Genomic DNA, 26,812 nt, shown 5'->3' with positions numbered 1-26,812 from the left:
TGAAAACGTCATTGACATTTTGAGACAGGTATGTCTCCAAATCTGAGTCCAGAACGTGAGAGACTTGGACTTTATCTTCTCTTGGGCTAAAGGCGACGTGAGAGAACTTCTTAAACAGCACATAATCATTTCCTTTGATGTGAGAGGACTTCTTAAACAACACCTAATCATTTCCTCCTCCTTTATCTCCACACGTGGTTCGTGCAAGCGTTCAACAATTCTGCATTTTTGTTCTGGATAACATAAAAAAATTATTCATGGAAGAAAAATAGGTGAAGTATTTTTGTTCTGGATAACATTAAAAAAATATTGCATAATTATTATAAGAAATCACCTCACAAATATGCAAATATGAAATATTTTTGGTCGTATCCAAGGTAGCCATGTCCTCATTAACTGTCCTACCGCTTGGCAAGGGTAGTATAAGGGTCATATCAAGATTTGCACTGTCATACTTAGGTCGTGGCCTCACAAGATCTCTGGATCTGACACTCTTTTTTTGGCATGGCCGGATCACATAATGATATCAACGTGCTTCAACGCTCGCTGGTGTTTGCAAGGCTTGCGGAAGGCAAGAGCCTACCAGTGAATGTTACCATCAACGGCCACAACTACGACAAAGGATACTACCTGGGTGACGGTATCTATCCTAAGTGAACCACTATTCTGAAGACAATCTTCGACCCTGTCGAAGAGAAGAGTAAAAGATTTCCCCAAGAGCAAGAGAGTGCTAGGAAGGACGTCGAGCGTGCATTTGGTGTTTTACAATCTCGACGGGGCATCATTTTGTACCCTGCTAGGACTTGAAGCACCAAGAAGCTGTGGGAGATGATGACAGCTTGTGTGATTATGCACAATATGGTCGTAGAAGATGAACGTATGAAATATATTTATGATCAAGGGTTTTAGTTTCACGGTGAGAATGTTGTGCCTCAGCATGAAGGGGCGGGAATGTTTGAACAGTTCGTCTAATTTCATCATAAAATGCGTAATTGAAAAACTCACATGAAGCTGCAAAATGATTTAGTTGAGCATATGTGAGCTCATGTTGGCAACCAATAGATGTATCTTTTTTCATATGTATTTGAAATAATTTAATTTTTATTCGATTTGTAAAACTATACTTGTTTATTTGAAAATTATGTTTTATTTGGTTATGAAACTACGGTGTTTTTTTATATATCTTCTTTTATATGTCTTCTTGTCAAATAATACAAAACATATGCATATTTGTTAAAGAAAGCATGGTCAGACGGCCACGCCGATAAATATGGGTTACGGATGTTAGACGCATTGTCAATCCAAATCTTAAACAAGATGGACGTCAAACGAACGCGGTCGACCCAAACAAATAAAAAACAGATTAAAACGTAGTTCGATTGGATCGACGCGTTGAAGTTGCTTTATCTGATTAAAAGAACTCGCAAGAAACTAAGAATATCTTTTTTTCTATTTTTGAGAAGGAAAAGAAAAAGAAAAGCCCAAGCACCGGAGATTCGTTCTGCGTCACACGCGTATTTCCTCGCCTGCGATTCGATGCGCCGCAGCACGCGATAAGCCTACGGACTACGGCTCATCTAGGCCGTCCGTTCGTTTCCATTTCAAACCCTCTCGCCCACCCAACGGTCGTCTCGCAGCATCTCTCACCCACGGACCCACCATTACTTCTCTCGCAGGCCTGTGGGCCAGCAAAACGGTGGACCCACGGGTCAGCGAGACGCTCCCGCTACATAAATCCGCACCGGGAACCGTCTCCTTTCAGCCACACGCGAACCCTAGGATAGACATGGCCAAGAAAAAGTCCTCCTCCGCCGCCGCCGCCGCCGCCAACGGCAGCGGCAACGGCAACGGCAACCACGCCACCGCCGCCGCCAACGGCAATGGCGACGGCAATCACGCCGCCCCCGCCAACGGCAACGGCAATCACGCCGCCCCCGCCAACGGCAACGGCAACCACGCTGCCCCGGTGCTGGCGCCGGGGATGGAGGAGAAGCGCGACTCATCGCCGGAGCGGGACCGGAAGTCGCAGCAGCTCAAGACGCTCAACTCCATGCTCCTCAAGGAGGCGGTCGAGCGGCGCGGCCAGGTGGCCGCGCTCACGGCGCGCCTCGAGGAGATCTCTGCCGATGGCGACGCGCTCGACGCCGCGGAGCGCGCCGTCGCACAAGCCGCCCTCGCCGCGCCCCTCCGCGCCGCAGCCGACGAGGCATCTGCTCTCCGCGCACGCCTCGCCGCTGTCCAGGATTCGCTCCGGCTCGCGGAATCGAGGGCCGCGCTCGAGACGGGGGCCAAGGACGATGCCAACACGCGCCTTGAGGCGGCCGCTGGGGAGAAGGCACGGTTCCTGAAACTTCTCCAGGCCAAGGAGGCGGAGGTGGCGTCCATATCCAACAAGGTCGCGAGCCTGTCGGCCATGATGACGGAGTTGGAGGGCAACAATTCCGAGCTGTTGAGTCAGAATGGCGAACTCGTGAAGCAATTGGAGGAGACAAAGGAGGCGGTTCGGGTGGTCTCCTGCCAGAAGGCAGAGGTGGAGAGAAGCTTCCAGGAATTCAAGAAAGAATCTGAGGCGTTCCGGGTGGAAATGGAGGGGGAGTTGAAGGCGAGGGTGGAGGAACTGAAGGTGCTGGGATCCAAGAAGGAGGAGATGGATGCAAGGCTGGCGTCTTTGGAAACAGAGCTCGCATTGTCTGTGACTAGGACACGGGGATTAGAGGCTGAAGTGATGGCAAAGAAGAGGGAGCTTGATTTGTTGAAGGGCAGAAGTGATGAGCTCCAATCAGAGGTTGCTGAAGCAGAGAAGAAGCACAGCATGTCTGCAGCAGAGGTTGACAGGCTCAGGATGGAATTGGGTGTGTTGGTGAAGGCAAAGGAGGTTGCTTCCAAGGCATTCGATGCTGAGAAGACTGAAATCGTGAAGGAATTGGAGGCCCTCAAGAGGAAGGTGGAGGAAATCCAGGCTGACAAGGAGGCAGCTGAGGGGGTGACACGTGAGAAGGATGCTCAGACCGTTAAGCTGAGGGCTGAGTTGGAGGAGCTCCATGTTTCCATGTCACAGCTACAAACATCATGTGATGAACTTGATACCAAGCATTCACGCCTGCAGAGCGAGAAGAATTCAGTTCAGAAAGCACTGGATGCTGAGAAGGCTGAAGCAGGGAAGCTGATGTCGAAAATCAAGGCACTGGAGAACTGCAATGGTAAAATGGACAGTGAGATTGGAGAGTTGAGGATGGCATTGAAGGAAAAGAATGGAAAGATTGAAGACCTTACCAAGGAGGCTGAGGTGCTGCAGCTCGCAGTGGCTGAAGCGCAGAAGAAGAACAAGGGTGGTATCTGGGCGTGGGTGTATGCCGCCGCCACCACCACCGTGGTGGCCGCGATCTCCCTTATCTATGCTACCAGGGGCCAGTGAAGGAGTGCACTTTTCTTTTTTCCTTTTTCTATGTTGATCCTCTGTTTGCATGCTAGTATGCCACTCGGAATGGTCAGGTTGTTATCTAGCTGCATCACATATGATGAATCGGCTGGTACTATGCAATGAAGTCAAATTTTTGCTTGCATTCTGGTAATATGTTTGTTCTTGTTGCTGGTAATATGAACAAGGGTGGTATCTGGGCGTGGGTGTATGCCGCCACCACCACCGTGGTGGCCGCGATCTCCTTTATCTATGCTACCAGGGGCCAGTGAAGGAGTGCACTTTTCTTTTTTCCTTTTTCTATGTTGATCCTCTGTTTGCATGCTAGTATGCCACTCGGAATGGTCAGGTTGTTATCTAGCTGCATCACATATGATGAATCGGCTGGTACTATGCAATGAAGTCAAATTTTTGCTTGCATTCTGGTAATATGTTTGTTCTTGTTGCTGTTGATGTTCATGTGTTTTGTCTGTGAAGTTCTGTGCCATGATGATTGCTGGATGTTTTGCTGTCACTTGTCAGGGCAAGCATTAAGGGTATATGGGGATTTCCTGTTGGTGTTGTTTTATCATGTCGGCTTGCATGATGGACCTTGAGCTGGTAGGATGTTACAGTTGTTACTTGACCAGTACTGGGTGTGTTAAGTAGGCACGATTCTTTGTTATAGACTTCTTCCAGTGCTCACTTATAACTAAACATAGAGTTGTGTTCTCATTTTGAATCTGCTACTTTTTGCATTGGCACTACCTTTGCATCATGAGCAAATGTTTTTGAGTCCTGCGCCGATAGCACTAGGACACAATGATTGCTTTCCAGTTTCCACAGAAATACAGTAGTGATGATATATCGATAATATAGCACTGGGACACAAGTACTGTTTTAGCTGTCCTGCATTTGCTCATGTATGTACAGAAATACAAAGAAAGGGCCTTTCTCAACCACATGGAAACACTATGAAGAGGGCCAAAAGGGATCTCAACATTACTTCAACTGCATCTTCCTGGGATACGTTGAGGTGAGCTTTGGGGGTATTGATTGAGTGTTGATCATTCATACAGGTTGGAGGATAATTCAAGCGAAGACAATAAGGTCATAATAGGCAATAGTATAATACCAGAATACAGAGGAACTATGCTTTGTCTTAAGGGTTGCGTTGTGATAATTTACTCAGAGTACAACAACAACAACAACAACAACAAAGTCTTTAGTCCCAAACAAGTTAGGGTAAGCTAGAGGTGAAACCCATAAGATCTCGCGACCAATTCATGGTTCTGACACACAAGCTTCCACGCACCCCTATAGCAAAGAAAAAGAAGACAAATTCAAGAAAAAGAAGACAAATTCTGAAGCTGGGAAAGAAAACAGATTATCTTGAAATAAAAATTATTATGTGCTTGCTATATTGCTAAACAATGATTTGTCAATTAATAACAGTTTACAGCTTGCTTGTTCTGTGCTTACTATGTTGCTAATATTATTCTAGGGGAATTTGAGGATTCGCCACACCTTTTTGCACTTTGAGGATTTGCCCCCGTTAACCCTGTAACTGAGTATAAGCCACCTTTTATTGCACTTTGAGGATTTGCCCCCGTTAACCCTGTAACTGAGTATAAGCCACGTATTTGCTGTAATCTTGAGGATTTGCCCCTGACGAGATCGGACCACAGCAAAATGACCATCATGCTCTCATGTTGATCTACGTGAGCAGCAGCCAGCCCTGATCGCTCTATCCCACATATCACGCTCGTCTGATTCGACTTGAGCGGCAGTGACGAAGGCGACCTCGATCTCGACGGCGGCTGCGGCGGCGGCTGCTGCCTGGTAAGATGTGTCACTATATTTTGTTCCTTTGACCACCACCTGCTCCCCTAGGGTCGTTGTTTCTCTGATGCAACATGTCGTCCACCTTTTGCCTTAGTATGAATCTGAACCAACTCCCCCTTTTGCCTTAGTATGAGTCTGAACCAACTCCCGGATTATCCTCAAAACATAGTTGATCAACAAACTCCAAAAAATAAATAAACATCTCCAGATTTTCTGCAAATTCAGAGTCATGCCATCATCTGCCACTTGATTGTTAATCTTAAGAAACCTGAAGATAAAATAGAAACCATTAGACACATGTTACATAAACATGTAAAGAGAATAACAAGGTTGATGCAGAGCATGTACGGTTGATCTGTGGAGGATGGATGCTATGGATAATGGCCCTGATATGGGCGTTGAGGATGTTGCTCGCAAGCCACAAAGGTGAGAATGATATTCCATCCGCATTTCCATCAATGAACAACCTAACCGTGAACTTAAAAAAATTCACTGTAGGGCGAAGCAGCCTGTTCATGTTAACGCTAAAGTTAGAGTTCTTCCATATTGGGCCATGCTTGCTGATGGCGCTGAGGAACAAATGGAGCGGCAGGATATTGAAATGCAGATTAGATGGAAGGGGCTCACTTTAAAAAAAATGCGTATGACTTGAGCCAATACATACCATGGGGGCCATGGCAGGAGGTGCATCTGTTTGGCTATGATAAGGATTCTGATGAGGAATGTAGATTGGTTACCACTAAGCAATTGAGAAGCCATTTGGTTGACCATAAGTGGGGGGAAGAAAAGGTGAAGATGCTAGTTGAGGTGCATACCAGACCTGCTAAGAAATCTGTCGCGAAGAGAGCTAGCAAGCCTACTAAGGAACAAGCTGCTAAGAAACCTAAGAAGGCACCTGTTGAGAAGGCACCTAAAATCCTAAAATCAGCTATGGATGATGTACTATGCAGTGCTTCATCATCCGTGGTTGTGGACAATGCCAAAGAAGCATTGTTCAGTCAATGGCAAGAGAAACAAGTGATTTTGTTCACAATGATATTAACTTCTCAACATTTGATGTTCAACCCAATGTGCCATCAATTTCTGACGTCGCTCAAAGCAATGAGCAATGTGGGTCTTCAGTGGTCGTGGATATAGAACCACCAATTGATTGGAGCTAAATTGAGATTGCTCCTCCAAATGAAGATGAAGTGGATGTTCCAATTACAGAGGAGAATATGTGTCATTTTCTAGGTATCGAGGAGGATGAGACACATGAACCACCTTCTTCGCCACCTAGTGAAGATATGTACCTCACTGATGAGGAGGACCAACAACTATTGACTGAGGCTGCTATTCCCGTTGATGACAAGATAGCTCAGGAGGAGGAGATTGCATATGACAAAGAGAACCCTCGTATGTATATAGGTGCCTTGTTTACTTCAATGGAAGAGTTTAGGATGGCAATAAAACAATATGCCATTAACAATGAAATTGACATATGGGGATATAAAACAGACAAAAAAAGATATCTCGGGCAATGTAGAGGCATCAAGTGTCCATGGAGAATAACTGCTCGTTTAAGGGCAGATGAGAAAACAATAAGGGTAGTAACTTTACTGCTAACAATAACTTTTGTTTCTAGTACTCCCTCCGATTCATATTACTTGTAATATGGATAGGGGGGTGATTAATTTTCTTTTATTGAATGTAGTACTATTTCTCATTGGTCATTTGTTTTGTATGGATGCAAGTCACTAAGATGAGTAAGAAACACAAGTGTTCTTTTAGTAGCAGAGTAAAAACCACCATGGCAACACAAGGTTGGGTTGCAGCCAAGGCAATAAGTATACTCCAGAATGAGCCTACCATAGGATGTAAAGAACTACAAGAGAAACTCGAAGAAACTTATGACATCACCATTGGTTATGATACAGTTTGGGCGGGTAAATCTAGAGCCAAAAAACAGATTTATGGCACTTTGAAGCAGAGTTTTCAGAATTTGCATAACTTGAAAGCAGAAGTTAAGAAGAGATCTCCAGCGAGCATTGTAGAAGTTGATACCAAGGTAGTTGATGGTAAAGTCCACTTTACAGATTCTTTATGGCTCTTAAACCTTCCATTGATAGTTTTCTAGCTGGTTGTAGACCATATCTTGGCATAGACTCCACGGCATTGAATGGTAGATGGAGAGGACACTTGGCATCAGGGAGCATTGTAGAGGTTGATACCAAGGTAGTTGATGGTAAAGTCCACTTCCAGAGATTCTTTATGGCTCTTAAACCTTCCATTGATGGTTTTCTAGCTGGTTGTAGACCATATCTTAGCATAGACTCCACGAAATTGAATGGTAGATGGAGAGGACACTTGGCAGCTTGTACAACATTAGATGGTCATAACTGGACGTTTCCTATTGCAATTGGTTTCATTGATGGAGAGACCGAGGAAAACTGGACTTGGTTCATGTCACAACTCAATAGGGCTTTAGGTCCAGTCCCTAATTTAGTTATATGTACAGATGCATGTAAAGGTTTAGAAAATGTTGTCAAAAATGTTTTTCTCATGTGGAGCAAAGAGAGTGTTTTAGGCACTTGATGGCAAACTTCACAAAAAAATTCAAAGGTGATGTGTTTTGTAGGATGTTGTCACGCCCAAGATGCGACCCTATCCTCAATTTGGCACGAGGGCCTCGTCAGGGGTAGAAGCGCATCTCGTCGTGTCGCAAGAATGGATATCGTCACAAGTACATGTACTGAACAGAAGAGATACATATAGAGTTGGCTTACACTCGCCACAAGCTACATCAGAGTCACCTCAGTACATTACATAACCATAAAGAGTAAGAACAGGGTCCGACTACGGACGAAAACAAACGACAAAAGAAGAACGACGTCCATCCTTACTATCCCAGGCTGCCGGCCTGGAACCCATCCTAGATCGATGAAGAAGAAGAAGAAGAAGAAGAAGAAGAAGAAGAAGAAGCAACTCCAAAAGAACAATCAACGCGCTCGTGTCAAGTAACCTTTACCTGTACCTACAACTGGTGTTGTAGTAATCTGTGAGCCACAGGGGACTCAGCAATCTCATTTCCAAAGGTATCAAGACTAGCAAAGCTTAATGGGTGAGGCATGGTTAAGTGGTGAGGTTGCAGCAGCGGCTAAGCATATATTTGGTGGCTAACTTACGAGTACAAGAAGTAAGAGGGGGAAGATCTACGCATAGCGGACGTGAACTACAGATGATCAAATGAATGATCCTGAACACCTACCTACGTCAGACATAACCCCACCGTGTCCTCGATCGAAGAAGGAACTCACGAAAGAGACAGTCACGGTTACGCACACAGTTGGCATGTTTTAATTAAGTTAACTTCAAGTTATCTAGAACCAGTGTTAAACAAAGTATCCACGTTGCCACATAACCGCGGGCACGGCTTTCCGAAAGATTTAACCCTGCAGGGGTGCTCCAACTAGTCCATCACAAATTACCACAAGCCGCATAGAAATCCTCGATCACGAAGCTCGCGATCTCGTCGGATTCCCTAGTGGAAAACCTCAACTCTGAGATTACCCAAAACATCACCGGAATTCCGATGCACAAGATATCTCGTCAAAGGTAAAGCTAATCCAGCAAGGCCGCCCGGCGTGTCGACGATCCCGATAGGAGCCGCGTATCTCGTTCTCAGGACACGACGGATAAGCACAGCGTACGGTGGCCTGATAGAAATCTCCCGAGTTGCCCCGGGTTGGCCCCGCAAACGGCTCTAGTTTTGGACCAGCACCAACAGCACTGGCCCCCATGTATTATGTTGAATTACTCCTCGGGTAGCGCTAACTCCCTATGCATTTCAGTTTTATCAAGTTATTATGTTGGGCAAATGTAGTACCAATGTTGGGCCTTGCCAGACCAGCTTTAATCTAAAACGAATTATCAAGGGGGTCCCCATAACAACCCCGATCGTGTTAGGAGCGCTCGTTTATGGAACATAACACCAGTAGCCGAAACTAAGGGGGCAAAGGTGGAACAAAACACCAGGCTAGAAAGGCCGAGCCTTCCACCTTTTACCAAGTATATAGGTGCATTAACTTAAATAGCATTTAATATGGTGATATAACAAGGAACCCATGTTTTCACATGGAAGCAACTGCACCTGCAACTAGCAACGCTAACAACATGGATAAGCAAGCGGTAACATAGCCAATCAGTGGTTTGCTGGGTCGAACAGGTTGAAGGTTATCATGGCATTGTTGAGAGGCTGGTATTTCACATGTGGTAGGCAACGAGACATAATCGATAGAAGCGATAAAACTAGCATGGCAATGATAGTAATGGTATCTGGGAAAATGATCATCTTGCCTGAGATCCCGCTTGAAAGAAGATTGCCTCCGTGAAGCAGACGAACCGACGTAGTCGAACGGGTCCTCACAATCCGGCACGCTGCGGAACTCTATCGAGACGAAGCAAACCGGAAACACAAATCAACACACGGAATTCACCACACGATGCACAACACATATGATGCATGAGCAGTTGAATACATGCAAGAAACGGCATGACAGTTCACACAATCATACACTACACATTAAGTAAAGTTCAATATGCAACGAGTTGCATATTGACGAAACTCCACGCTTATTTATTTAGTTCTATCCCGATTATTTACACGGCAATATTAATATTGTCATACATGCAACAGGTGAAGCGGTAATTAAACTACTTATCTAGACATTTTAAATGAGGTCGGAAATGACATATAGCATCTCCGAGACGACCTCACAAGTTAATTTACGATTATGTCCAGATCTGAACTAATGCATTTAATTGGTTGTTAAACAGCAAAACAAATAGGTTCACGTGATTCTACGCGTCAAGACAAGCAATCTACACATGAAGAACATCTCCAACGGAGCTACGGGTCAAAAGTTACAAGCACCGCAAGATATGATGTCATGAATGCAATATGTGTGCAACGACGGTCACGAGCACTTCAAAACAAACAACCAGCAAGAGAAAAAGAAACTACACGAGATTCTAAGCAAGTTTCATGTAGGACACGATCAAATCGGAGCTACGGTTCAACAACTACGAGCAAGACAAGAAAACACTACAATCTGCCAAAAATAGCCACATAGCATTTTCTACGCCCCACAACTACGAGCTGCACAACTCCGATATGCTCAAGCAAGGCATGGCACGAAAGAGGGCAAGAAGCACTACTACAAACATCTAACAACAACTAGCATGGCATCATGGATCACTAGAGAAAGAAGTCGCTAAATGGCTTCCCACACACTATTTCAGACTTAGTGAAAATTACACCTCATGAAAGTGCAGTTTTTGATCTGAAGTAATATTGACAGCAGCAAAACCTATAGCTACAGGACTCCAAATGGCATTAAAATTTACAGCATTCTAGAGAAACACAAGGGGTACAATTAACTCCATTGTACCAACCTCAAAAGAGCTACAGATCACAAGATGCAAGCAAGACAAGACAACAACAAAATATGACAGATTCCAGACTTAGAAATATTTCAGCTCCTCTAAAACAGCACTATTTCTAGCAACTTGAGAGCAAGCAAACAACACCTGAATATGCATTTCTATTGCAACCAAAAATACCAGGGGCTAAACAAAACATCCAAGATCAACTCCCTAGTTGACGACTAATTCAAACGAGGCACGGAATAAATCCTACGAATTAAACAAAAGGGCTTCACGGTAAAATATCGCGTGAACTAACTTACTCGAAAGCTAAAACTAATTGCACAGAAAAATTCATGGGATTTTTCTAGCCCGGAAACATATAAAATATGTGGGGTTTGCCACACAAAATAATGCCACACGTTAAATGCGAGAAAAATAACCTATATACGGGAAAATAAACTAGAGGCAATTCCCTACACGCAAAAATATAAATGACCGCTCTAAAATACACGGAAAAATATTTCCTAAAACATAGGCATTTCTAATACGGCACTCGAGCAATCCGGACTTGCGAGAAAAATAAATACGGGGCGTATCCTATTGAAACAGCACGCAAAACTAGGCGTTTGGCACGATAAACTACGGCAAATAATTATGCAAGTGCTGAAATCGTGTTCTACTCGCGAAGCTACTCCAAAACCATATAAAATATGTCTCGATCCGATTAACGGAATAAAAGATACGAGGGTTTTAGAATAGCTATCTTTTCTGGAATTAAACAAATCCGAATAAAGCTAAAATAATTCTACCGGGCCGAAATCCCTGACGGGCCTAACAGGCAACGAACGCTAAATAAGGCAGAGGCGGTCGGCTCACCTTGGGCCTCCTTGGGCCGGTCGGTGGGGAGGTAAAGCAGGCCTGGCCTGCTGGAGGAGGCGGTGGGCCGGCTCGGCGCTGTCCTGGGCGAGGGCCCACGAGGTGGTCAACGCGGCCTAGGAAGGGGGCGCTACGCTCGTCCACCTCGTCGTGCTCCTCCCGCAGCGACGGCAGCACGCACGGCGGCGCCCCAGCGAGGCAGCGACCGGCGGCTGGAGGGTACGCGACGGGGCACCGGAGGGCTCGGATCCGGGCACACATCGGGGAAGCGGCGGCGACGCATGGCGGCGGCGCGGGCTGGCCTGGCGTGCTGCGGCTAGCGACGGCAGCAGACGGGGACGAAGCTAGGGGCGCGAGATCCGGCAGCGGCGGTGTTGGCCGGCGGGGCTTCCTGGCGAGGGGCTCCCGGCGGTGGCCGGTGCACAGTGGCCGGCGGGGAGGTGTGGCGGCGCGTCGGGAGGGGCTCGGGCAGCACGGGGACGGCGGGAGCTCGGGCAGAACGGGGGCAGACCGGGGCGGCAGCGGCTCGGGCCCGGGCGGGCCTCAGATGGGCTTGGCGGGCCCGCGGCGGCACAGAGGAGGAGAGAGAGGTGCGTGGAGAGGAGGAGAGGTGGGGCGGCGCGGATCCCGAGGTGGGATTAGGGTTAGCTGCCTAAGATTTAGGAGAGGGTCTATTTATAACAAATGGGGGGCTAGGTTTAGCAGTTTTTCGCCCCGGTTTCAACCGCGCGGTCGGAATTAAACAATTCCGAACGCGGGACGTGCTAAGTGGCCGTGTTGTGTAGACATCCGGAGACGAGAGGGAGAACGGGCGGCGCGGCACGAATTTTTAAAACCCCGACAGACGTTCGGGTACCAGACGGACTCCGATCGCGACGAAATTCGACAGGCGGCCTAGCTATAACTAATCACGACCGCATGCCAAGTTTCACCTCGATCAGAGAAAGTTTTAAACGCACTTTTAAAACAGGGTTTCGACGATGCCGCGGGCGCGTGCGAGTGCGGTCGGGCTCAGAACGGTCAACGACGAGAACCGGCAACTAACAACGGATGCAAGTTTTGAAAACGGGCGGCAACAGAGATGTCGATGCAATGCTTATGATGCGCATGATGCGATGATGATGCGACAAATGAAAATACCCACACGACGAAAACAGAATAAAGGGGAATCTTCTGGAACGTCAGCATCGGGCTGTCACAGATGTGGCCTGCTGCTAGGGAATATAGGCCTGAAGTTTTCACCCATCATATGCAGAAAGTCTTGGCAGCTAGTAGCCGTGTGCATGAATATTTGTCAACCTATCACGGTTTGAAGTGGATGAGATGCAGTTTCAATGCAGACATCAAATGTGATTATATAGACAACAATCTGGCTGAGTCTTTTAATAATTGGATAAAAGACTATAAAGACATGCCTGTTGATGAGCTTGCTGACACATATAGAGAGTTGTTGATGAAACTAGTATACAAAAGAAGGAGAATTGGGGAGAAATTGAGGGGAAAGATCATTCCTGCTGTTATTCAACAGATTTTCAATAGGACTAGAGGGCTTGGTCATCTCAAAGTTGGAAAATCAGGTAACGATAGTTGTGAAGTCAGGGACACAAGCAAAAACAGCAAAAACAGTCTTAGGCATGTTGTGAAGGTTGACAAACATGAATGTACTTGTTTGGAGTGGCAGCATACCGGAAAGCCTTGTGAGCATGCTCTAGTATTTTTTATGGGGAGGAGAAACCCCAAATGGGTAGACTATGTTCATAATTATTTCTCCTTGGACAAGTTTAGGGCAGCTTATGCAGGTGAGATTGAGCCCATGACGGAAACGAGTCAATGGCCTCATGTGGATGTTGGTTTTGACATGGATGCACCAGTTGACAAAGGGAGGCCGCCTGGAAGGCCTAGCAAGCAGAGGTACAAGAGTGCCCACGAAGGTGGAAAAGGTGGTCCAAAAAAGAAAGTACCTAAATAATTGGGCAGCCAAAACATATGCAAAAGATGCAATGAAGTAGGTCACAGACAAGCTGGTTGCCCTTTAAATGGTCCCAAAAAAGGTAAATAAGTATAACCAATTATACTTTGCATTACTGTTGTCATGTTATGAATTGTTTTCAGTTATCTGCATTTTGTGTCATGTTATAGGAAGAGAAAACAGAGAGCAAGAACATATCATGCTGAAGATGATGAGCGTGGACCTCAATTTGGTGTTGCTCCCATTGGCACACCCAACAGGCAAACTGGTGGTGTTCCTGTTGGCACACCCAACACGCAAATGTTTACTATTCCTGCAAGTCTCCATGATAGTCCCGGGCCAGTGACAAGAAGGTAGCGTGCAGTAAAAGCGATATTTCATTGCAGTCCAAAGTTGATCTCTCATGTTGTATTGTGTCCACTCTTTGTAGGATGCTAGCTATGGCCTTGCCTGATGAATCATCGGAGCCAATAGAGGATCATGTTCCAACAGAAGTGCCTTCAGCCTCGCGTGCCAGAAAGTTGACCCCTAAGAGAAAGAGAATGTAGATCGTGTCTGGGCTAAACATGCTATGCGATGTCCTTTTGTGTCGAACTGTGTATGGACGTCATGCAAGTTATGGATGTGAGACTATGTCGATTCTTATGGATGGATGTCAGACTATCTATTATTGTAACCAAATGTTTGCACTTGACATGATTTGTGAAGAAATGATGTCCAAATGATAGCCTGATGATGTGCAATTTTTTGGCTGAAAAATTAAACTACCCGGAAAAGGTTGAAATAATTCCAAAAAATAAAGTATATTTAACTGAGCGTTCTAGGAAAATTTGAGCTCATTTGGCCAAACATAAACTGAGAAACTTAAAATAAATCATTTCCAGTCTATTTCTGGGTCGAATTTGGCGTAAAACTGAAATTATGCAGAAAACATTGAAACAATAACTGGAACTCATGGATATTACACTGAGTATTCTGGATAAATTTCAGATCATTTGGCCCAACAAAAATAAGTAACTAAGAAAATCATTAGCTCTTAGTAGTCCACAACATCAGGAAGTACATAGAATGGCAAATCTGGAGTTCTGTTAGAGTTGAGATAGCACACACCTGTGGAGCAGCTCGGGGAACGCAGACCATGTTGCGGCAGTAGCAAGCTCGGCGACGGTCAGCAGGACACAGCAGCAGCTCGGGGAAGGTGCGCACAGTGGGTCCGTACCAAGCTTACGAGAGCACAACACCACGCAGCAGCAGCTCGAGGAAGGTTAGGAAACAGTGGGGACGCAACAAGCTCAAGGAGACACAGCACCGCGCAGTATCAGCTCGGGGGAGGATGCCCTTGCCGGTAACCGCTCAGAGATCGCACGCCGCACGGCAAGGTTCCAGGCTGGCCAGCCACCAGAGACGAACATGGTACAAGAAAATAAAAAGGAAGAAGAAGATAAGGTTTGTACATGTCCGATTAAGGATTACTCTACCTGATTTGGGCCAGGGGCATTTTGGTCATAGAATTTGTACTATAATCTGCCAAATGATCAAAACCGTGTACGTAGGGTAAATCCTCAAGATTACAGCAAATGCATGGCTAATCCTCAGTTACAGGGTAACAACAACAACAACAACAACAACAACAACAACAACAACCAAGCCTTTCAGTCCCAAACAAGTTGGGGTAGGCTAGAGTTGAAACCCATAAGATCTCGAAACCAAGTCATGGCTGTGTAAACAGGGGCAAATCCTCAAATTCTCGTGAAACAATCAGGAAGTTTGCAAACCTTCTTGGGGGATGTTTCAGTGCTGAAATGGATTCTAAACCTCAGATTCAATCCACAAAAGGGCACTCAACCATCATGATGAATTATTGTCGGGGCAAACACCAGATTGCTGAGCTGAACAATCACATTTGCCAGCAAGAACAAACTTGGGCATTCGCTTAACAGAAGAACCCCAAGGGCCAGAAAGTACTCTACGGAATCACAACAGTCCAGCGCCATTCATTCAGACTAAACAGTACTAGCAGCTCCATGTCATGCAGATTAACAAGACCTTTTTGTTAGGTTGATCTCTTCCGTGTGGGCCCAACGACCCACCAGGCCCTTGATCTATGCGCCCTGATCGGGGGCGTCCAACCCGTTATGGTTGGTGGGCCCGTGTGACCTGCGCTATATATAAAGTGGTGGGGGCCGGGGCGCACGGTACGAGGTTCACCGCGCCGCCAGACTCCCCACCTAAATCCCCTTCCGATCTAGGGTTAGCGCAGTGCTCACGGGAAGCACCACCCACGACCACACCTCTTCCCTCACGCCACCGACGACTACACCGGCACTAATGGCCGGAGCAGGGAGTTCCTCGGGCTCGGCACTAGGTGAGTAAAAGGTTTCACCGGATCTATCTATGCCTAGTCGATCTACGGCATTAACATTGGTATCATGAGCCGCTAGGCAAGGATTCGTTCGGTTAAAGAAAAGCAAATGTCTTTCCCCTCCCCACATGAACCCTAGATGGACAAGTACCGAAGACGACCTAAAGCCTCGTCGGAAAAGAAGCGTCGCCGCAAGGCCGCGCCTGTTCCTCTCGATCCCCACACGCATCGGCAAGCCGAGGTGTGGGGAAGAAGAACCTACCTCCTCGGAGGCAAAGTACGGATCTAGATCCAAAAGGAAAAACCAAGAAAAGTATACGGATCCGATCCGCAAAAGGCAAGAAAAAAAGGGGGAGAGGAACATGCAAAGAAAAGAAAGATTCGTCGTGCGGATCGCAATGAGGCACCACGGCCAACCCATTCGACGGCAACGCGCTCCCGCAAGGGAACGCGCCACCGGCGAAAGGGGAGGCCACGGCGCCATGACTCTGTCTCTCTTGAGAACGAAAAGGACAGCAGGGCAGTTGGCATCCCAACACCTCCCTTGACGGCGGCGCACTCTCCCTCGGGAGAGGGCGCGCACCGGCAAGGGGGGTGAAGGGCGCTGCCGCTGCGATAAGAAAGGGGCACGGCCACCCGCAAGGAAGCACGCGATGTTGGGCTTTAGGCCACCACGGTCAGCGGCCACAGATAAACCACCACGCGGCGTGGGACCTTTTGGTCACCACGGCCGGCGACCGTCCCCAGCACCCTCCGGCGGGGCTGCAAGCCTCTGCACCATGAGGGGCCGAAGGCTGCAGGGGAGAGGGCGAGAGCCACCGCTGGCCTACACGAGGAACCAGGGGCGCGTTCGGGACGGCGGTCTTCGACCCCGTCATCGGCGGCCGCCGTGGCTCTGCCACAAAGAAAGGTGGCGAGTGGCCTCCCTGCGGCTCGGTGAAAGGAGAAAAGGGGATAGAGCGGCGCCGGTGGGGGGAAACGAACTGAGATTAGGGTTTGGCCAGGAGGCTACCCTTTTTATCCCACCGAAAGGATCGGGCAACCGTCGGATTTAATCCGACGGCCCCCATCGCGCGCTGCTTAGGTCAGAAACGAACGGGCCAGCCCACCACGGGCCGAAGGGACGCGCGCTAGTGCTAGCCTTAGGCGCTGCGGGCCGCCATGCCACAGAGAGATAGCGCCAGGCCGAAGGGGGCCCAAAGGGAAAAGGCCACAGGCCGGCGGGAGCCAGGCCGGCCCAAGTCGGCCTTTTTTCCTTATTTTAAAGGATTTTTCGTTCTCTGTCTATTTAGACAGATATAAAAGTGTTTTCTAGACGTTTTTTCTATGAAAATATGTTTAGAAAAATAGAAAGTAAAAATGTTCAAAGTTTCTGTGAATATTTACATAATTGTTATATATTTTTTCTGTAAAGAAAAGTAAAAGTGTTTTTGAGAATAACATAGCTTTCTCAGAAAAGGAATAGTTCATGAATTTTATAAAAGCATTAATAAAGTTCATGAATTTAATTTTAAATGTCAAAATTATTTTCTGTAAAGTTAAGAGGCACATGAAATTTTATTTCACGTTTTCCGCTGCTAAAAGCAATATGGAATATGATCATGTTGTTATTCTGACCGACGTTGTTTAATCACACGGTCATATTGCATATTGCAAAATGATGCATTTATTTCTATCATTTGCCCAACGGTAATGTAGATTAATATGCATAGGCAATTATATGATTATGTTAACCAACGTTATTTAATGCATATGATTGTCGTACTGACTTCGCTTGTTTGGTGATTTCAGGAGGTTTCCATCTGATGAGTTGCCTCAAGGAAATTCCGACACTCAGGGGAGGCAATTACTCTGAGTGGAGGAAGAAGGTGGACATGGCCCTCTGCATTGCAGAGGTAGACTGGGTTCTGGAGGAACCACAGCCAGCTGCACCTGCAGACCCAGTCAGAGAGGCTGATGAGGATGATGAGAGCTGGAACAAAAAGCAAGGAAATTATGAAAAAGAGGTGATGTCCCACTCCATCAGCAACAGGCTATGGTTAAATGCCAACAAGAAATGTTTGGCATTTATAAAGAACACCATTGAGACCACTATCGTGGGATCAATTGCTATTGCCCTAGTGCAAAAGAAATGATGAACAAGATAAAGAGTCAGTTTACTGGCTCTTCTAAAACGTATGCCACCCAGTTGATCAAACAGCTGGTGACAGAGAGCTACCATGGTGGTGGCCATGGCATAAAGGAGCACATCCTTAGGATGAGCCACACGGCGGCTAAGCTCAAACCTATGGATGCGGATCTGGAGATAAAACCAGCTCTCCTTGTCCACCTGGTGATGGCATCTTTGCCTAAGGAGTTCGAGACCTTTGTTGTCAACTACAACATGCAGTCCGAGACTTGGGACATAGAAAAGGTCATCGCAATGTGCACTCAGGAGGAGGAGAGGATTAAGGCCTCACATGGTGGCTCTCTCAACTATGTGAAGGAAAATAAGAAGGGCTTTCCGCCCAACAAAGCTTCTCCCTCCAAGCCATAGGGCAATGGCAATGGCAATGGCAATGGCAATGGCAATGGCAAAGCTCCAGTCTATTTTCAGCATAGGCACATTCCAGTGGACAGGGAAACTTGCGTCCACTGTAGGGAGAAAGGGCACTACAAGAAGGATTGCCCTGCTTTTCTAAAGACCTTCATGGCGAAGAGAGGTAAAGATATAGTTTCTTTTGTTAATGAATCCTTGTATACAAAGTTTATGAAATCTACTTGGTGGATTGACTCAGGAGCAACTGTTCATGTTGCAAATTCTTTACAAGGATTCAGTTCGACGATAACTTTGCCAAGAAATTCAAGAGGAATTGAAGTTGCGAACGGTGTCCAAGCCGAAGTTGAAGCTGTAGGTGACGTCTCTTTGGAGCTAGCCGGTGGTTTCAAAATTCTGCTTAGGGATGTGCTTTTCGTACCTTCATGTAATAGGAACTTAATAAGTGTTTCCTGTTTAGACAAAGATGATTATCGATGTTTCTTTGGACAATTTGGTGTCATAATGATTATGTTGGGGATGCATTTCTTCATGATGAGCTTTATTTATTATCGTTATGTGAAAAAGCGCCCTATGTGTTGAATGTGAATGAACAAAGTACTTCGTCGAACAACGATCAAAAGAAAAAGAAAAAGAACTCACGACTCCTCGAAACTATGGCACTGTCGATTGGGCCATATTTCCAGGGGAGAATAGAAAGATTAATCAAAAATGAAATTCTTCCAAAGTTGGAGTTCTCTGACTTAGAACAATGTGTGGATTGCATTAAAGGGAAATATGTAAAACAGATAAAGTAAGGAGCAAACCGAAGCACAGGAACACTGGAAATTGTCCACACTGATATTTGTGGACCGTTTCCGGTGAAAAGTGTGGATGGTTATGATTCATTCATAACGTTCACAGACGATTACTCCCGCTTCGGTTACATTTATCCAATCAAAGACCGACATGAAGCATTGGATAAATTCAAAATATTCAAAGCTGAAGTTGAAAATCAGCTTGATAAAAAGATTAAGATAGTGAGGTGTGACTGTGGGGGGAGTACTACGGTCGACACACTCCATATGGCCAAGTCCCTGGACCTTTTGCAAAATTCTTGCAAGAGACTAGCATTGTTGCCCAGTATTCCATGTCGGGCGAGCCTCAGCAAAATGGAGTAGCTGAAAGGCGTAATCGTACTCTCATGGATATGGTACGCAGCATGATGAGCTACTCAGACCTTCCCTTGGGATTGTGGATGGAGGCGCTTAAAACCTCCATTCACATTCTCAACAGAGTTCCAAGCAAGTCGGTGCCCAAAACACCGCACGAGCTTTGGACAGGAAGAGTGCCATCCCTACAACACTTACGAGTGTAGGGATGCCCTGCTGAGGCCAAAATGTTTAATCCAAATCTTGGAAAGTTAGACCCGAAGACAGTGAGTTGCCATTTCATTGGCTACCCTGATAGGTCAAAAGGTTTTCGTTTCTACTGTCCAGAAAGATACACAAAATTTGTGGAAACGAGACATGATGTCTTCTTAGAGGACGAGATGATGAGGGGGAGCCGGGTAGCTCGAAAAATTGATCTTGAGGAGAAAAGGGTGCATGCACCCATTCCGATGATTCAAGAGCCATTTTTCTCACTACCCGGTGTAACTCCAACCATGACAACTGCGGAAGAAGACTCGGAACCTGTCCTTCAGGAGCCGACTGAACCCGTTGTTGATCATGAATTGGAAGTGCAACAAGAAATCGTAGAAAGTGTGCCCGACAATGAGGCACTTAGAAGGTCTAATAGAACAAGAAGACCCGCTATTTCTACTGATTATAAAGTATACAATATAGAAATGGCCCACATGGAAGGTGATCCCACCACATATGAGGAGGCCATTAAAAGCCCTCACTCATCAAAATGGATAGAGGCAATGGAAGATGAGATGAAATCGATGAGTTCCAATCATGTTTGGGACTTAGAGATTATTCCTAAAGGAGCAAAGACAATAGGCTGCAAATGGGTCTACAAAACAAAGTATGACTCTAATGGGAATGTTGACAAGTATAAAGCCCGACTTGTGGCAAAAGGATTTACACAAAGAGAAGGGATAGATTACAACGAGACCTTTTCTCCGGTCTCTTGTAAGGATTCCTTCAGAATCATAATGGCACTAGTTGCTCATTTTGATTTAGAGCTGCATCAAATGGATGTAAAGACGGCGTTTCTAAACGGTGATTTAGAAGAAGATGTCTACATGAAACAACCCAAGGGTTTTATCATGGAAGGCAAGGAAGATCTAGGTTGCCGTCTAAAGAAATCCATTTATGGGCTAAGGCAAGCCTCTAGACAGTGGTACATCAAGTTCAATGATACCATTAAAAGATTTGGATTCCAAGAAAATGTTGAGGATAATTGCATTTATGCTAAGTTTAAACATGGGAAATATATTTTCCTAATCTTGTATGTGGATGATATCTTGCTTGCAAGCAATGGTACCGGTCTACTACAAGAGACAAAGAAGTTTTTATCCTCACATTTCGACATGAAAGACCTTGGTGAAGCTTCATATGTTTTGGGCATTGAAATTCATCGAGACACGAAGAATGGAGTCTTAGGACTCTCACAGAAAGCATATTTAGAGAAAGTTCTCCAAAAGTATAATATGCATAAGAGCAAAGCCACACCTGCTCCTATAGTCAAGGGCGATAGTTTTGGGAAATATCAATGTCCCAAGAATCAGTATGAGCTCAATGAAATGAAAACAGTACCGTATACTTCGGCTATTGGAAGTTTACAGTACGCACAAGTGTGCACACGCCCTGACTTAGCTTTTATCACCGGAGTACTCGGTAGATATCAAGCAAATCCAGGCCAAGAGCACTGGAAGATGGCAAAGAAAGCTTTGCGTTATGTGCAAGGCACAAAGGAAATCATGCTGACATATAGGCGATCTGATTCCCTGGAGATAAAAGGGTACTCCGACGCCGATTTTGCGGGAGATACAGATGACAGAAAATCCACGTATGGGTACGTGTTCACTCTCGCAGAGGGAGCTATTTCATGGAAAAGCTCTAAACAGACCATAGTTGCATCGTCTACGATGCAAGCAGAGTTCATAGCATGTTTTGAAGCCACCGGGCAGGTGATATGGCTAAAGAAATTTATACCCGACTTCAAAGTGGTAGATTGTATCCACAAGCCACTAAAGATATACTGCGACAACCAGCCCGCGGTATTCTATGCTCACAACAACAAGTCCAGCAATGCTGCCAAGACAATAGATATAAAGTATTATGTTGTGAAAGATAAAATCCAGGATCAAACTATAAGTCTCGAGCATATAAGTACGAAGTATATGCTTGCGGATCCGCCAACGAAAGGCTTACCACCCAGTGTGTTCAAGGAACACTTAGCCGGCATGGGTTTGATGGAAAGCCTATGATCCCTGGATAATAAGAGGCCCAGATGTAAATGAATTTGTTTCAAAACAAAAGGGGTGTTGTGGCTGTATGATTCTATCGGCAATCAAGCTGTGACGATGAGACATGCTCTACACGCCTATGTGTGATGGAACAAATAAAAGTATAAAGTCAAAGTGAAAGTTGAGATCAAGGGGGAGAATGTTAGGTTGATCTCTTCCGCGTGGGCCCAACGGCCCACCGGGCCCTTGATCTATGCGTCCTGGTCGGGGGCGCCCAACCCGTTATGGTTGGTGGGCCCCTGTGACCTGCGCTATATATAAAGTGGTGGGGGCCAAGGTGCATGGTACGAGGTTCACCGCGCCGCCAGGCTCTCCACCTAAATCCCCTTCCGATCTAGGGTTAGCGCAGTGCTTACGGAAAGCGCCACCCACGACCACACCTCTTCCCTCACGCCACCGACGACTACACCGGCACTGATGGCCGGAGCAGGGAGTTCCTCGGGCTCGGGACTAGGTGAGTAAAAGGTTTCACCGGATCTATCTATGCCTAGTCGATCTACGGCATTAACACTTTTCACATTGACAAATCACATGGAGTAATAACGAGAACCAGATTGCTAGTATTCCATTCCAATCAGATTCATCATCGATGCACCAGCACCAAACAAAACATTCACCAAGAACTAATCCAGCAACCTAAAGCATCGTCATACTAGAAATACTGTACATAGCTACCTTGCAATTATGAATTCAATGTGCTAGCCGAAACAACTTGCAATTATGAATTCAATGTGCTAGCCGAAACAACTTGCAGTATGAAAATGGCATCATGGGATGAACAGGGTTATGTGCTCACTATATTGCTAAAATGATTGGTCACATGGGTAACATCTTACTGTTGCGGTCCGCATCCGGATAGTTTGGACGCAGTTCTGTCTGCAACATTGTACAGGATTTCTGGAGGGGGCTGTCTTAGTACCCAGGAAGATTATCCTAAAACTGCTGAGATTGCTAGCATCACACGCTTTCTGAATCTTGGCAAAGTTAGGCGTGACTGAAGATAAACATACTGGCAAAAAATACTCTCGAACAACAGGACAGTACCATTCATACCCAGATTAACAAGATATTTTCACTTTGATTTGGCATATCACAAGGAGCAATAACTAGAACCAGATTGCTAGCATTCCATTCCAACCAGATTCATCATCGATACACCAACCAAAGCATTGACCGAGAACTAATCTAACAACCTAAAGCATCGCCATACTAGAAAAAGAAGAGTCCTCAAATCTTCTGTGATGATGCTGGTTTCATCTGCGAGGCTCTAGAACTCCTGCGACGCAGAGCCGATGTCGCCCTTGCCCTTGCCGACTTTCTTGGGGAGCAGCGTCGTGTGGATGTTGGGCAGCACACCGCCGGCGGCAATGGTGACCGTGCCCAGAAGCCGACTCAGCTCCTCATCGTTGCGGACCGCCAGCTGGATGTGGCGCGGCACGATCCGGGTCTTCTTGTTGTCGCGCGCAGCGTTGCCGGCGAGCTCCAGGACCTGAAGAGAAGAAGACAAAGAATCGAATAGCCGTGAGGGGACAGAACAGGAGAACGTCCATGGGGAACGACACGCGGAGAGGGTTGATGTGGTTACCTCAGCGGCGAGGTACTCGAGGACGGCGGAGAGGTAGACGGGGGCGCCGGCACCGACGCGCTGGGCGTACTTGCCGATCTTGAGGTACCTGGCGATGCGGCCGACGGGGAACTGGAGGCCGGCCTTGGAAGACCGCGAGACGATCTTGGACGCCGCCTTGGCCTTGCCCCTCCCGCCGCCGGCAGAACTCATCTTCTGGTCGCTACGGATGGTGGACGCGCGGATACGGTGGTTGCCGGAGAGATGGCCGGAGTCGGACAGATTGCTGAGAGATGAATGTGGAGATGGTGTACCCGCGTGGGCGGTGGTATGATTATATAGAAGGAGGAGGTGGTGCGTGATTGGTGGGGAGGGTTAGGCCGTGGATCGGTGACGTGGAGGGCCCCGATGCCGTCAGATGGAGGAGGTGGAGGGGAAATTTTGGGGTTTGCCGCGGATCGGGAGTTTGGAGGGAGGGGGGAAAGTTTGGAAAGTGATTAGAGGAGGGGAGAGCACGCGAACTCTCTCGGCTTGGGATTGTTTCGTCCAAGATGGGCCCATGCGTCAATGACGTGTTGACCTACTCCTTCTGTTTCTATTTATTTCCCATATTACCTTTGTCTAAAGTTAAATGTTACTCCCTCCGTTCGTAAATATAAGTCTTTGTAAAGATTTCACTAATGGACTACATACGGATATATATAGACATACTTTAGAACGTAGATTCAATCATTTTGCTCCGTGTATAGACCTTTAGTGAAATTGCTTAAAAGACTTATATTTAGAAACGGAGGGAGTAATATATACTTAAACGATCCAACTATACAACGGCATCGCATATTTGGCTTCCGATGTGGCGGCTTTTTCTCATCCATTTCTTTCGTGCATGGAGCGATACAAAAGTATGACATCAATAAATATTTTTTTGATTTGTGTTTTTCACACAGAAGTGCAATGCTTAAAAATATATTTCTATAACTATGTATAATTTTTACAACAATTGTACATGTGTAATATGACAATTATGATGATGTAATTATGGCAACCGGTAACAAACGAAAAAAATCATCAAAACATGTCAATATAGGATCTTGTTTTAAAGGCTCATCGAGACGAATCTATCGATGGAAACTGAACTCTAATCGAATTATTGGTTTGTGAGATAAATTATTTTAAAATTTTAATAAATAATATAATTTTATGATGCCAATACAAGGTAGAAGATTCCGTCAAACATGCAAGTCCACTATATATACATAAAATTACATTGGACATTGGATGGTAACCACATGAAGAGAAAATGCATGCATGCATGCAGCGCTTGGCGCAAGCCACTGCACCGAACGGCCTAGTGCGGCGTCGCTGATTAGAATTTCCCATACTTAAATATTTTATAGAAGACGAGACGACGGGGAGAGGGATACGATGAAGTACGCGCGCACGTGGTGAAGGAGTGCACAACACTAATGAAATACAACACGGACGATGGATTTCCTCACTTCCCTCTCCTCTCCCTCCCCTCACACCGACCATGGTTGCTGATCTGCGCCGTCGATGAGCGGTGTTGTCACAGTGACGGTGAATCGGTGGTCGTGGGTCATGTGCACATACTGACGTCCGACCCAGGGGTACTCGGGCCATGTCCCGAGGTGCACGACATGGCGGGACCGCGACAAGTCGTGAGCCCGGTCCAGGAGGGCCCGTGTGCTTTAGGGCAGGTGGCTAGGCTTTCGAAGGGGGTACTTGACCCCTACACCCCTCCTCTCCCATTCCAGATCTCGATCTACTACTCCACCACTTTCGGGAGCCGCCTAGGGTTCCTTCGCATAGGGTTTCTTCCTCGTTTGGCTCATGGGAGGGGAAGGTGGGGGTGACCACACATCATTTGTGCAAGTTGCTGCTACTTCACCATGAGTTTATCCATCCTCGCCACGTCGCAACCTAGTGTGGACGCGCGACGTCGACGACGGTGGGCAAAACTCCACCAACATGAACCCCCGGCACGGGCAGTCCGATCGAGCAAGGTGGGAGGTCGCGACCATGGAGGCACAAAGCGTTGGACGTCAGGTTGAGAGATGAGGGGACAACCACCTGAACAAGACACGTCGGGGGGGTCCGACCTTCGTCAACAACAAGATCTACACCCGCAACAAGATCGTCATCAACAAACTCCGGGCAAGAGGAACACCTCACCCTAGTGGGTAGTGCTAAGGTTGGCGTTACTTGCAAGGATCATGAACACATGCGTGTTTGCTGTTGAAATGATCGATATGGTTGACTATAGGGGGGTGGATAGGCAACTAACAATTTTTAAACTTTTCTTTAAACAAATTAGGTTTAGCAACAAAAAGGATGTCTAGATATGCAAATAAGTGAGGAACCTATATGATGCTAACAACAAGAATAATAAGCAAGAAGTAAATACAAGTAAAGGTAAGAAGTAACCACAAGTGGAACCGGTGAAGACGACGATGTGTTTTCGAAGTTCCTTCCCTTTGAGGGGAAGTATGTCTCTGTTGGAGCGGTGTGGAGGCACAATGCTCCCCAAGATGCACTAAGGCCACCGTATTCTCCTCACGCCCTCACACAATGTGAGGTATCGTGATTTCACTAAGTGGTGCCCTTGAAGGCGGCGACCGAACCTTTACAAACAAGGTTGGGACAATCTCCACAACTTAATTGAAGGCTCCCAACAAGACCACGAAGCTTCACCACAATGGAATATGGCTTCGAGGTGACCTCAACCGTCTAGGATGCTTAAACACCCAAGAGTAACAAAGATCTGCAATGGATTAGTGGGAGATCAAATTTCTCTTGGTGGAAGTGTAGATCTAGGCCCTCTCAACCAAACCCTAGAGTATCAACAAGTTATGTTGGCTAGAGAGAGAGATCTAGCTAAAATGGAGCTTGGAGCAACAATGGAGCTTTGGGGGGGAAGAAGACCCGCTTATACAATGGAGGAACAAAGTGGCTATTTTCTGCCCAAAAAATGTGCAGGAGCGGTAGTACCGCTTGCAGGAGCGGTACTTCCGCTTGCACGGAATAAACGGGTCGGGCAGCCAAACATACAGGAGAAGAGGAGCGGAAGTTCCGCTATGGTCAGCGGTACTACCACTCAGCTGAGATAGAGAAGAAACAGAGCAGAAGTACCGCTCAGGGCGGTACTTCCGCTCAGAAATAATTGCTAAACAGAATTGAAATTTCGGGAAAATTAGGTGATAGTTGTGGCGGAAGTAGGGAGCGACGGTACCGCGCAAGCGGTACTACCGCCCAACTTCGAGTGGTACTTCCGCTCACCAAACAATTGCTAAACAGAACTGAAATATCGGGAAAGTTAAGCGGGAGTTGGGGCGGAAGTAGGGAACGACAGTACCGCGCAAGCGGTACTACCGCCAAACTC

The 26,812-nt window shown here is 46.5% G+C and overlaps 2 protein-coding genes across 3 annotated transcripts; one reads left to right on the top strand and one right to left on the bottom strand.

The window, feature by feature from the left end:
- Positions 1–1,764: 1,764 nt before the first annotated feature.
- LOC123452035 (myosin-3-like) lies at positions 1,765–3,838 on the top strand. Of its 2 annotated transcripts, none has more exons than XM_045128610.1 (2): positions 1,765–3,332; positions 3,611–3,838. In XM_045128610.1, the coding sequence occupies exons 1-2, from the start codon at positions 1,787–1,789 to the stop codon at positions 3,688–3,690; spliced, it is 1,626 nt and encodes a 541-aa protein (XP_044984545.1). In that variant the 5' UTR covers positions 1,765–1,786; the 3' UTR covers positions 3,691–3,838. The 2 variants fall into 2 exon arrangements, with proteins under 2 accessions (XP_044984545.1, XP_044984546.1); XM_045128611.1 differs by having other exon boundaries at positions 1,765–3,336; positions 3,615–3,838.
- Positions 3,839–22,951: 19,113 nt separating this feature from the next.
- On the bottom strand, positions 22,952–23,725 carry LOC123396753 (probable histone H2AXb). The gene is made up of 2 exons (XM_045091595.1): positions 23,434–23,725; positions 22,952–23,337 (listed from the first exon to the last, which is right to left on the bottom strand). The coding sequence occupies exons 1-2, from the start codon at positions 23,623–23,625 to the stop codon at positions 23,116–23,118; spliced, it is 414 nt and encodes a 137-aa protein (XP_044947530.1). The 5' UTR covers positions 23,626–23,725; the 3' UTR covers positions 22,952–23,115.
- Positions 23,726–26,812: the final 3,087 nt, after the last annotated feature.

Source organism: Hordeum vulgare, chromosome 5H (genome assembly GCF_904849725.1).
Source record: "Hordeum vulgare subsp. vulgare chromosome 5H, MorexV3_pseudomolecules_assembly, whole genome shotgun sequence".
Taxonomy (NCBI): Eukaryota; Viridiplantae; Streptophyta; class Magnoliopsida; order Poales; family Poaceae; genus Hordeum; species Hordeum vulgare.
Note: the sequence above shows the minus strand (reverse complement) of the source record. Positions and strands in the feature narration are given on the sequence as shown.